At 31.2% G+C, this 13,756-nt stretch overlaps 2 protein-coding genes across 2 annotated transcripts; one reads left to right on the forward strand and one right to left on the reverse strand.

The window, feature by feature from the left end:
- The first annotated feature begins 214 nt into the window (after positions 1 to 214).
- LOC134253853 (uncharacterized) lies at positions 215 to 5,233 on the forward strand. The gene is made up of 2 exons (XM_062736444.1): positions 215 to 268; positions 2,956 to 5,233. Exon 2 carries the CDS (start codon positions 3,078 to 3,080, stop codon positions 5,037 to 5,039), a length of 1,962 nt encoding a protein of 653 aa, XP_062592428.1. The 5' UTR covers positions 215 to 268; positions 2,956 to 3,077; the 3' UTR covers positions 5,040 to 5,233.
- Positions 5,234 to 9,132: 3,899 nt separating this feature from the next.
- LOC134253859 (uncharacterized) lies at positions 9,133 to 12,933 on the reverse strand. Its single transcript, XM_062736448.1, has 3 exons — positions 12,623 to 12,933; positions 11,743 to 11,913; positions 9,133 to 9,365 (listed from the first exon to the last, which is right to left on the reverse strand). Exons 1-3 carry the CDS (start codon positions 12,924 to 12,926, stop codon positions 9,133 to 9,135), a joined length of 708 nt encoding a protein of 235 aa, XP_062592432.1. The 5' UTR covers positions 12,927 to 12,933.
- Between the last annotated feature and the right edge of the window lie 823 nt (positions 12,934 to 13,756).

The raw sequence follows: 13,756 nt of genomic DNA on the forward strand, positions 1-13,756 counted from the left end.
CATTTTGGCAAAGAATAATTCGAAGAATTTCTAGTAGAATATTGTGAAATATTGCCTCTATCAGGTACTATATTTTGAATGTAAAAATAGGTACTAAATTGTTGTGTATTTTGTACATTTTTCAGATGTAATGTAAATGTATATATATAAAGTCTTCCGGGTCTTTAAATCTAAAAATAGAAAACAGATAATGTTTTTATTTATAACACAAAGCGAAAGTACTGCTCAGGAAATGTCATGGTGATAATAAAGATATTTTCCTGAACAGGTTTGAATCTTTTACGTACAATTCATTGAATCCTTTAATTGTAAAATGGTCGACTTTTCCGGGACCGTAAGCTCTTTCTTATGTCACTCTGATTAGAGATTTATACAGATATATGATAGGAATAATTATATTATCGAAATAAAGGTATAATATTTCCTTATACATTTGAAGATCATTAAGCCTATAGAATAATGAAAAATTAGATTGAAAAAAAGAAGATATTAATATCGCATGCACTTTTTTTTTTACTAAATTTAACCCATAGTGTTATAATCCAAAGTCATATTCCAAATAACATCTAGTATTTTTTTTCAATAATTAAACAGTCAATTACACTTTCAAAAAATGCTATGGGAAACCATAATCAACATTTTTATGATAATTTACGAAAATATACACAACCAAATTCAGCATGTTTTTGTTTATCTTCTTAATGGCGTCAAAATCTCGTTTACAAAAAATCAATTTGTATTCAACATTCCTTTCAGGTCTTATAATAAATGAAGCCTGTGTATCCTTTATTCGTTCAATAAAAGGATACTTTAAATATGACCCGTTAAACCCTTGAAAAGGCACTTTCGTCAGGCAGGTTTAAAATTGTTGATTTCTTTTTTCAATTAAATATTTGAAAAATGGATTGTCCCAAAAATTCGTAGACCGCGGTTTAAACACTCTAGAAATACCTACCAAATTTGCATACCGGCCTATTATTTATTGAATTTCCTATCAATATATAAATAATTATGAAATAATTATCCTTCATCGTAATATAAACATACATTTAACATTTTCTCATTTATTTTTAGCTGATTGGCTAAGATTGTTAGTATTATTAACATTCATACTTTTTAAAAGAAAATATGTTCAAATCATGACCCCGGGGGTTGAGTGGGGCCATAATAGGGAATCAACCTTTTATAAAGAAATATATGGGGAAAAACTATGAAATAATCTTATATATGGGGAAAATCTTTGAAATAATCATTCTTCTTCTCAAGAACTACTTGGCTAGAAAAGCTGAAACTCATGTGGAAGCATCCTTAGGTAGTGTAGATTCTAAATTGTTAAAATCATGACTTCCGGGTGTTGGGCGGGGCCACAATGGGGAATAAAATTTTTACATAGAAATATATAGGAAAACACTATGAAATTCTTCTTCTCAAGAAAAACTGAAACCTATGTGGAAACACCCTGGGGTAGTGTAGATTAAAAATTGTTCAAATCTTGACCCTCGGAGGTTGGGCTGGGTCCCATTAGGAAATCAACGTTTTACAAAGAAATAGGGAAAAAAAACTTGAAAATTCTTCTCAAGAACTACTTTGCCAGAAAAGCTAAAACTTATGTGGAAGCATTCTTGGGTAAAGTAGATTCTATATTGTTCAAATCATGACCCCCGGGTGTATGGCGGGGCCACAATAGGGAATCAACATTTTACATGGAAATATATAGAATGTGAAAACATCCTGGGGTAGTGTAGATTTTAAATTATTCAAATCATGACCCGCAGGGGTTGGGCTGGACCACAATAGGGAATCAACGTTTTACAAAGAAATAGGGAAAAAACTTTAAAATTCTTCTCAAGAATGGAAATATATAGAAAAAAAACTTTGAAAATTTTCTTCTCAAGAACTACTTGGCCGGAAAAGCTGGAACTTATGTGGAAACATCCTGGTGTAATGTAGATTCTAGATTGTTTAGATCATGCCCCCCCCGGGGGGGGGCGGGGGGGGGGTTGGAGTTGGATGGGGCCACAACAGGGATTCAACTTTTTACATAAAATATATAGGGAAAAAACTTTAAAATCTTCTTCTCAAGAACTACTTGGCCAGAAAAGCTGAAACATCCTAGGGTAGTTTAGACTTTAAATTGTTCAAATTATGACCCGTGGGGTATGATGGGGTCACAAAAGGTGTTACAAGGATGAAATCTGATTTAGAAGGGTATGGTTAAAGCTTCTCAGGTGAGCGATGTGGTCCATGGGCTTCTTGTTTACCATGGTTCCGACCTTTTTGTTCTTGAAAAAGTTGATAATGCCGATATAGAACTTCTTTTTGACATTTTAGAGGTAAGTCGGTGCTATTTAGAATGTACACTGTTTGTCCGAAATATTACATACCAGCGTTACAGTCCATTTGACCTTGACCCTTGACCTTCCTTGCAAAAATACGACAGATGGTTACATTTTATTTATGTTTTTAGAATAAAGAGGGGTATAGATTTGATTTTTAGCATTATTACATATTTATATGCTCATGACAATGTACTCTGACACTGCATGAAATACAAAAACCACAAAAACAAAAACAAAAATAATATGAAAATACATCGGGATCTGTATTCGAAAATAAGTAAAGACAGAACTGAAGTATCTTTTGAAGAATTGTTGAAATCACTTTCTTATTAAATTAATTAATAAATATTAATTGATAATACATGTAATTTAAATTTCATTAATATCTTTTTAGGTTGGAGGGGGGGGGGGGGGTAGGAATTTGTATTTCTATTTGATTGTAAAATTTTATCGCCTCATGTGATTTAAATTTTTATTTATTATTTTTTTCATGAAATATATGTGTGTACATGTAGCAGATAAATAGCTGACCATTCTTAGATTTAGTTCTATATTAAATGAATCTAAAAGCAGGAGACACATACCGTCCTTGAATAAAGTTATGCTTCCGTTTCAGATTTCTTCATGATAATCGATACATCAACATGGACCATATCCCTCGAATATCAGAAGCGGTCTATGTGGGACTGTGTCGTCAACTAGGAACCCCAACAGAAGTCAGGGTTCAGGAGAGAGATAATGGATACTGCGGAGGATGTAAACAGACCTGTGGAAATAATGAAGGGTCTAGAGAATATACAGAGTGGAAGTTGGCGTGAGGGATTCCGAATACCTACCTCAGATATAGATATGATGCATTGGTCTTCATATCATAAGGTTATTTGTGAAAACTTTCAGATTAATCTCTACCGTAGCCCAAAACACACTTTGATTCTGATGGAGTGCAATGATCTACCCCCAGGATTTTCCAAACTAATTTTGATTGGTCAAGCAAAGGATGAAATCTTAGGAAACTCATGTATTATTATCAATAATGAAGTTTATATATCGAGTTGTTTATTTCGTGAATATACTTTGCGTTCCCTCCATAACATCTCATTTACTCCTTCATTGAGAAATGTATCTCATGGTCCTTGTTTTACATATGTCATAGCCCAGCACAAAGAAATAGACAATGTACTTTGTTTACGGTCACACCACTGGCCGACAGACGCTCTACCATGGATGCAGAGATGTCATCAACAAGGTTGGCCAGTCGAGAATGTTCTATCAGAAATACTACGTGGAGGATTCCATGTTGTTCCTATAGGAAGCACTCCTGAAAACGAAGAAGAATGGAGAATCTCATTCTCTCGAGCAGAACAAAAACTCGTTTACTCAATGGATCACTGTCAGTTTTTGTGTTATGGTCTCTTTAAAATATTTCTTAAAGAGGTCATTAATTCTCAGTGCAATACACAAGTTCTATCTTCGTACTATATAAAAACAGTTGTATTCTGGGTAATTCAGACGAAAAGGTCTTTGGCTTGGACACCTGAAAACCTATTAGCTTGTTTTTGGGAATGCTTTAAACTATTGATATACTTTGTTCATAACGGAGAATGCCCAAACTTTTTTATTCCACAAAACAACATGTTTCGACTGAAAATCACCGGTTCTGTGCAAGCTTCATTGTTCAGACAGTTGTGTTATCTGTATTATGAAGGGATATCATGTCTTCTGTTTAGTCCAACCCTCAGACGTTTTCTTAGTATTCCCATTGTAAACAGAACATTGAGTGTCTGTACAAACGAGGTCAGGTTCATATCTAGCGCTGAATTAGATATGAGCTTTGTCAGAGAACTACCTGTGTTTCAACATAAATTATCCTGTTATAAGAAAATTTTAGTTTGTATGAAACACATAGAGAGGGTGATTAGGGGAAGGTTGACACCGTATCAGACAGTTACTTTACAGTGTTTAACATCAGATATTTTAAGGAAAACTGCCATGTTTATAGAGAATTCTATACATCCTACCGGTGCTTTAACACAAAACAAGGTTTATTACAAAGCCAACAAAGAATCACAATTTCTTAAACTTTCATGCAAATTTGGTTATGTGTCTGATACTCTGTATCTTGCTATGTACTTCTACAGAACATGGAGGTATGAGCAATCATTTAAGTGTTTAAAGAAAGTGCAGAAGAAGATGTCATTGCCATTTGTTATACATTATAATCATGTTGATGTAGATGCGTATCGACAGCACATGGTAGGCAAGTCTCTTTGCTACAAATTCAGGAGAGCTTCAATAAAAAATATTGACTTTTTTAATGAGTACACTTACATTGATGAACTAGTATTAGAACAGAAAATCAGTGAAAAGAACGGAGTATTTACCTTGCTTATCCCGCCTCTAGTGATGTTACACACGTTGTTTATACTGAATCACCACAGACTGGGTGACACAGTCAGGTCACACCAATCTATACAGGATCTACAGACTCTGCTGCTGCAAGATGACGGAGTTTACATAGAGACAATGCTCAGAGATATCTCTTGGCAAATACTGGGGATCTGTCAACAAATCGGTGGAGACCTCGAAGGTGCTCGAGAGTCTTTTCTAAATTCGTTAAAAGAAATACCACTGCACCAAATCCAGGAGGCGACAAAATTGAGAATGTCCACACGTACTTATGGAGAAAATTTTACATGCTAGTATTACTTTTGTAATAACATTGTAATTGCTTGAAGATCATCAACACTTTTCTTGATAGAGACTACATGCATATGTTTTCCAGTTGTATCATTTGTTTTCATTTTTTTTTTTGTATTTCAATGCTTTCATAGATTAACATGTTATTTTTTATAAGCTCTATGGTACAAATTGTTTTATTCAAGCAGATAATGCTTATGATTTTAATTTTTTAGGTTTGAAAATAAAGTTGATTTAAATTTGCAATAATGATGTTCTAGTTTATAGAAAGAGAATGACACTTACAATTAAGGATTCAAAGTATAGGATATATGAACTATACAGCACCGTTAATGTGACACACTAATAGGAGAGTCATGGTTGACAAGAGACTGAATATAGTTGAATTATGTTCTTTCAAAGTTAACAAAGAATCAAAGAGGATCGGGGTGATTTATTGTGGATAGTGACAACTTTGGCAACTGGCAAATAGCCACATTGTTTACCCGAGTCTGTGTGTACTGAATTGTAGCAACAGGCAGGTGACAAGGCATATGAATACCTTACAAAATAGGCAAGTGTCCATTGTATTTGTATATTTTGCCTTCATTATTATCCCTGTAAGACTATGAACGCAAGGAGATCACTTGAATGCAGCAAATTACAATAAGCAAGGGTATTTTAACCAAGTTTTTGAAAATCTTTTGTTACATGGCTTCGTCTATAAGTTAATTTTGTTTTATGCTTCAATAAATCCTTTATAGTATTGTATAATACTCAGGTGACCATTAAGACCCTTGGGCCTCTTGTCTTCTTCAGTATGGGTATGTATGTTATGTCAAAAACGTAGTTTCTCGCTGATAATTTTTGTGTAGATAAAGTGCTCAGCAAGTATTGGGTGGTATAGCACAGAATATTTCCCGAATCTGTGTCACGTCATTACGTCTCTGACGGCAATGTACAGAAAATCACGAATACTTATGGCCCCTTCCAAAGAGGCGGCATTTTGGCAATGTTAAATCCCCGTAGACTTTAAAATTGACGCCTTCTGAATACACTTGTTGACATCGGGGGTATATTTAAAAGAAGAATGTTGGGGGAAAATCAATCTACCGATCAAACCTAGTCTGAAGACTGAGGTATTTATGTATTTTGAGATATATTGCAAAAAGTAGCGATGTTCCAATTGTAGGACAGATTAATGACATTTTAGTGAATAAAAAAATTGTATTGTGTGTTAAACTATGTTTTTGTGTAAAAAGCCATAATTTACAGGTATAAAATCAACAAGACTAAAAATAGTCCTTAACAATGTGAAAAAATGTATGTTAAGATTCAATATCACCAACCATCGAGCATTTAACGGAAAGTTAAAAATTTTAGTTTATAGTTGATGTTGTCCTACCTAATTCTCAAACACACTTACAATTATTTTGAAAATAAAAAGGGACTGGTATCGAAGGAAATCCAAATTTCAAGACAATTCTTGCCTCATTTGAATTTACGTTTTTCCATATGTTACGTTTTATTTTCATGGTTGAAATGATGCAGAATAATAATAACCGTTTCATTGGAGGTTTAGCACATTTCATTTCTACAAAATATTTCTTTTTTATAATAACTAATAAAACAACAATAATTTGTTACATAATACATGTGATAGGTCTCAATATACAAGACTAACCATCAGAAACAGATTAAATAGATGCGTATAAGTTTCTTTGATTTCTCCAAATGCCCTTAATCATTTCTACAAAAAGTATTTTTTAACAATAAACCAATCACCTGATGCATCATGGGTCTCATAAATAATCCTTAACACACAGTTATTCACAGGCGTATCTTTCTTTGAGGTTTAGAAAGTTTAAATTAAAATTCCAATGTGCTCAATTTACCTCTACTCAATGTTTCGTTTGACAATAAACCAATTAACTGTGACATCATGTGTCTAATTCAATGTGATATTGTGTTTAACAATAAACCAATTACATATTACATTATGTGCCTCGCTTTAGTCTAATGTGCTCATTTCAATTCTATGTGATATTGTGTTTAACAATAAACCAATTACATATTATATTATGTGCCTCATAATAAATTTAGAAGAAACATGACCTATGCATAAATAATTTATTGATGTTGGGTTAACTGTAATTAAAGAAAAGAAAAGCACTAATATTACTGATTTTTATTAAAGAAAAAGTTTATTTAAATTCTAATTTATGAAACATCTTGGAAATAAATGGGGTTAGTTATGGAAGTTAATCTAGAGTCATATTTTTCACAAATAACAATTGTTTATTTCTATGCATACGACTTATACTTTTATGCAACAACTTAAAAATTGTATATTCTTAATAAGAAATCATTTGATTGGAGAGGAATACCAAGTACCATGAATTTCCTACTCATCGAGAGAAAAAAGTGAATTATGAGCTGACTATATATAGAGAGAGAAACGGGGTAGATATTTCCAAATGAATTCCATATACATGTGCAGGTATGCATGGTAAATGAGAAATTAATGTTCGAGATATCGAAATCCAATTGTAATTGATGAAAAGTTAATTACATTTCATACAATGAGTTTCTTTTTCTTAATATGTTTCTTAGAAAGAGAATTTTTATTTCAATATGAAAAAAAATATCTTAAGAATTGTTTCATATACAATACTTCAATCTAGTTAAATAGGCTTTTTAGATCCACTTTATACAGTTAGCATTATCATTTTTGAGGGGGTCAAAAATTAATTATTTTTCATACATATTTTTCCTCTTTCTTGAAAATATTTATATCCAATTTGAAACGTTTACAAAAAAAGTTCTAAAATTGTCCAATCATAAAACTTTTTTTACCTTTTGAAAATATCGCACTTTGACCACCAAGCATAAAATCATACCCTCTTCAAAACTAAGACAATAAACAAATCACTGATATTCGATATTCTATTTGTGCTGTCAAACTGATTAGAAATATATAGTGTATGAAAATGTTGAATTACAGTGCTACACTGTCACCTGAACAGAAATCTACCTGCATCAAAATGCGAAAAGCATGAAATTTGTTTCTTTGGGAGACTGCACATTTTTACAATTTGGGATGTTAGTTGCTGAAAAAATGTATCATATTTTTCCTTGATTGCTTTAGGTTTGTTCCTATAAATTTCACAAAACGTTTCTCAGTAACAATTTTTTGGAACAATTTATTACTGAAATAGCTGTTGTGCAAAAATTGAATCATTTTTTATTACCACAGGTGAAGTATTTCAATAAAATAGACTCTAACGGTGTAGTGACACATTTAACTTAATATTTTAAATAAGTTTTCCACCTTCTGACGATAAGTAAATATACGTATAAGATGCGTTTTACTTTTGCGAAATACTAAACATATGTGTATGACATAATGTCGGACTTAACCTATTACATGTATTAACAATCTAGAAAACACTGAATAAAAAACTTAGAGGGAGAACTCGTGACATACTCTAGTATACGCATACATTTTGAACTATCCGGCATTATATATTTCAGATGTTAATAAAATAACGATTTTGCCATTTCGATTGTAATATGAATAAATAGTGGTGTTTTTATAATTAAATTTTCTGAGATATTTTACTCTATGTGCTTTATGGGTAATGCACAATCATTTGAATCTGCATGTCCTCCCTGGGTCCTACTAATTGAGTGCTGTATATAATTATGTTTCAAACGTTCTGAATCAGAAAATTTTAAAATACCCAATGCCTAAGAATTTGGAAGTGCTCAAATACATGTGCCCCATTATATTTAGTTCCACTGTTTAATTAATTTTATCTAAACGCATAAGGGAAGGAAATAGAAAAAATACATCCTTTCCATTAAATTTAAGTGTTTGATATCTACTCAAAGTATATTTTACCAAAAAAATAATAACACTTATTCTCCGACTTCCTTGTCGGTCAGTCACAATTTTTATTGGAAGATTCGCACTTGTAACTGTTATTCACAAAATCTACCAGTTCTACCCAATTACATGTACTTTTATTGCATCTTAAAAATGAAAACAAAACCAACATGTAGGAGAAAAACATTAAAATGAACATTATCCTTTTTTTCTTGGAAAGGGCAGTTATCAATTATTGACAAAAAACTCACAAACAAATCCGTACTTATAGTCGTGGTGAGTGTCATGGCAGTTAAAATTATCGGACGCCTTTAACCTAATACGGTTTTCTCTTGGGCCGTTCGTTATTATTGTAGGACAGAAGAAATTCTGGAACTGTGTACCATCATGAAACTTCCAAATTCCGTTTGACTTCTTCCCTTGAATCCAGGCCTCAGCTGTCGATATGTCAGCTGTCAGCTCTAAAACATAAATGTATCAAACTGACAAAATTTTATTTGAAAGTTAAAAACTGACCAATGTTAAAAAAAAAATGTTCAATTGAAAAATTTCTAATATAACTTGACTTCGTCATTTTCTCATTTATTGAAGACATGGCATTCGGATGTCTTGTATTAGGTTTTATGAGACATTCTCTGTAATGAATTGTACTTTTTATTGTCTCCCAAAATAGGTTTGAAAAAAGAGTATCATAAACTTTCAAATTACAAAGCTTACATATGTTGAAATAAAGCAATTTTCAAATAAGTTAAAAATGTCTTATCCGGGAAAAAATTTTGTCACCAAATCTTTTTAAATTTTTTTTCCATTTTGATTAAATATACGTTTAGAAAATGAAAGCAAATTATTAATAAGTTAAAAAGTAACCAAAGATTAAAAGAGTTCATTGTTGCATAAAGCAAAAAAGAAGTTTGATATAACTTCTTTATAGGCTTAATCTGATTTTATCTTTTTACCCAGCTTCTCCTTTAATCATATAACTTGAAGTGCTACTTTTCTAATTCAATATATGTTTTAGATAACGTAAATGTACTCGTTAAATAATTTCGATATTTTCATGACGCCATTTACAGCCATATTGCAATACTAGTAAAACTACTTTATGAAACAAATCCAAGTAGTCTTTATATCATGAGCCAGTAGGGGAAAATACAATCCCGAAATAATTAAAATCCTTTACTACTTTTATGGCACTGCCATTTTCAGTAAAAATATTCTTTGGCTGTCTACCCTTTGGGAAAAATAAGAATCTTTGTTTTCTTGATATCACGCACAATTTCCATTCATCACAATATTTGTAAAATTCATTTAATATTCTCTGAAGATCTTCAGCAGTTTCCACAAAAATTACAGTATCATTGGCCTAAACCTGGATAACAATTTCTTAAACAAAAATAACTTATCATCTATACCTTTGCAATGCCAGACAAACCGACAATATTCTTCTTTTTCACCTTGTCGTTCACCAACATTACAAATAAAATTAAAATGACAAACCATTCATCTGAATTTTAGATTTGATAACACTATACATATTTTTAATAAAAGTAAAACATTTCCCATTTACACCACTTTATAGTAGTGTAAATGTGTAAATGATATTGTACGAGGGCCGTTCAAAAATTACGCGGACTTGTTGCACAGAAATAATATTTTTTTTTTACCTTATATGGTCTTCATATCAAAATGCTGTAAACATAACAAATTAAAAAGCAGCAAAATCTTCGACGTCACAATTATAAAAAAATTTGAGATTGAGCTTTCATCTAACATTTTCCCAAAATACCTTTGATAAGTTATCTTTCTTACATCCAAAAACCATTTTTTTCTGGCTTAAAATTAATAAATTCCTTTTTGTTAAAAAACCAAAAACTGCAGGTATTTATGAGATATAGTGTGATATATATACGTTCTTTACAGTCCGGATAAAGTTTTCGTAAATCCCGTCCTCCACTTTATAGTAGTGTAAATAATTTGATATTTTCAGTGGTTACAGTGTATAGCATATTTTTAATTACTGCATATGATTTAACAAAAGTGGTATTTGGGACGGATTTTCAAATACTATATTAGTCTTTTTATAATATCACGTCAGAAATATAAATACATAAAATAGAACAATTTAAAATCCTTTTTTCTATGTCACTGTCATATGTTCAGTCACAGAAATTTTCCCCGAAATTTTTCATATTTCTGTGGTAACCTTTGGGAAAAAAAGAATGTTTTTTACATATCACACACAATTTTATTATTACAATATAATTGTAAAAGTCATTTAATATTTCTGTACCAGATCAACTTCAATGTGGATAGCAATTCCCACAAAAATTAGAAGTCATGTGTATATGACAATTTTTACAAAAATTTCCTGTTGTAATGCATAAAATGGATTAAAATCTTATCCGACAATAGAATTATTTGTATTGGTTTTTCTCTCTTGTCATTCACCAACATTACAAATAAAAATTAATTTGCTCATCAAAATCAAAATGACAAAAATTTATCAAATATAACTCCCTATTTATGTGTGAAATATGGAAATTCCATATATTTTACAACACTTCATAGTAGTGTAAATGGTATTGTAAGTGATTACAGTATATAGCTCTTAATTATGTAATTATTACTTATTTAATATTTAAAAACTATTTAGTCATTTTAATAATTAAAGTTTATCTGTTCTGTCCATTTTTCTTGTACTATTCAACTTCAACTTAAATGTGGATAATTGCGAAAATCCATAAGGACTATGTTCATGCATGTAGGGGAATGTCCAAATGTAAAAAAAAATAATGTAAATAATTAAATACATTAAAAGAAAAAACTCAATTAACTGACCTATCAACTTCTTCAAGACGTTGTATTTCTCCACAGAATCCATCCTTATTAATTCTGCACTTTCCAAAAGACAAGCGTTGTTTGCATCTGCGTAAATGACAGATGTCTCCTCAAACCTAAGACAGGATGTGACGTCAGTGCAAGTGTACAGCAAGTAGCCGCTAGGACAGGCTGTCAAATAAATTTTTTCCCCAATAATCAGCATAAAATAATTAAATATACATGTAATTAATATCTGTTTCAAATAAATTCGAAACAAATCTTATCATTTATTACAAATAAAATATTTTATTTATGTTGATTATGGAAGCATTTTTTTCTATTTATACAGTTACATTACTTCACAACTAATATATGTCGATATATGATATTGGCTCATCGATGTCTTGTTTGCTTTACTATCATTTTGTATGCTACGATAAGCATTTTGAGGAGGCAACGTATTTATGTGTGAAATGCAATGACTTTTGAGCTTGAATACTGTTTGTTATCTCCATATGATTCTAAGTGATACAGAAACAGGTGTGATTTTGATGTACTTCGATCATACCTCAAATTTCAATTAAGAATTTCCATCATGCAGTTTTCCTATTTTATTCTGTTTAGAATAGGGGTGCATGTAAAAAAATACAATGTATATGCATTTTTTTGTATTTATTTACCTTTTTTTTTTTACATGTAATTATGAAGCAACTCTAATTGAATTGAATATTAAGGTGGAGTATTAACAGGGCACACATTTTGATGATGCATATCTGGGTATTGCCTTTGTAAGTTAAATGTACTGGATTTAAATAGCATTGACTTGTTAAGTAATATTATTGTCTAAAATACCATATTTTAGATAGGTAAATAACGACTCAATTTAATGTTAACTTACTGTTTAATAAATAAGTCATCCACTGAGTTCCATTTAAGGTAAAAGTTCCTGTTTTATGCGGTGGACAACAATAACAGCTTCCCGAATCTCGATCCCGACTTATCATATAGAGAAACATACAGGATTGTAAACAGAGAGAAAAACACTGGAGGCTACTGACAGACACACCAACAGAAACACACCGAGATGTCGGCTGGTCATTGTTATTTACAGCCCTGTGATACGGTAGAAAACAGTCACAAAAAGATAACATTAGAATAAAGAGTATGTTTAAAAATATCACTATGCTTGATGAAGACCACATAATTCGATAATAGTAGTTATAACCTTCCACTGTAACCGATGCGTTGTACAGAACCTGAGTTGAATAGACCTTTTTTTCTATTGGAGGCGTGGAAGTTTTCAAAGTTCTGCTATATGCACATTTCAAATTGATTAATTACATTTTCCTGTGCAGTTTGTTCTATTTAAAAATACTTTATTGTATAGCTTTCTTAAATAATAAAGTACTGTACAAATGTTTTCCCAAAATCTTGTAGATAATCGTTAAGCAGTACTGATAAGGCTGCATAAAGGAAGCGGGGTCTGATTTATATTATAAATTACACACAAAAATATATTGTAATTCCTCACCAGATATTGAAATAATTTGCAAATTAAACTGTATTAGAGTAATGAAATAAAAAGTCGTATTCCTAAAAAAAAAGATTAATGAAATGAAATCTTCAGAAGAATTACATAACTTTTATGACTTTCAAGTCCTTGGTTTCTTTTTGGCTTGTTTTTGCGTATAGGTAGGTTTTTGAAAGATGGATGGTCTGTCACTCTACACAGAGAAAAATTTGAAATGGTCTTATTGAGAGAATATTATTATATAATACAATATATATCAATAATACATTAACGAAAATTTCAATCCAATGTTTTCTCAGCTGTCCGTGTCGAGTTGTACCCGCCCATTCCATTGTCTATCATTACCGGTAAATATTTTGATTGTAACAGATAGAAATGATGTCAGCTGCAAATTTCGAATCTTGCCAGTTAATGTTCCGCGTTCATATCCTTATATTATGACTTTCGGAGCATTTCATCAAAAATTAATTTCTAGGATGAACATTTAATATTTTTCTTATA

The sequence above is a fragment of the Saccostrea cucullata genome, unplaced genomic scaffold (genome assembly GCF_032062105.1).
Source record: "Saccostrea cucullata isolate Sc308-1 unplaced genomic scaffold, CSIRO_AGI_Scuc_v1 ctg5517, whole genome shotgun sequence".
In the NCBI taxonomy this organism is placed as follows: domain Eukaryota; kingdom Metazoa; phylum Mollusca; class Bivalvia; order Ostreida; family Ostreidae; genus Saccostrea; species Saccostrea cuccullata.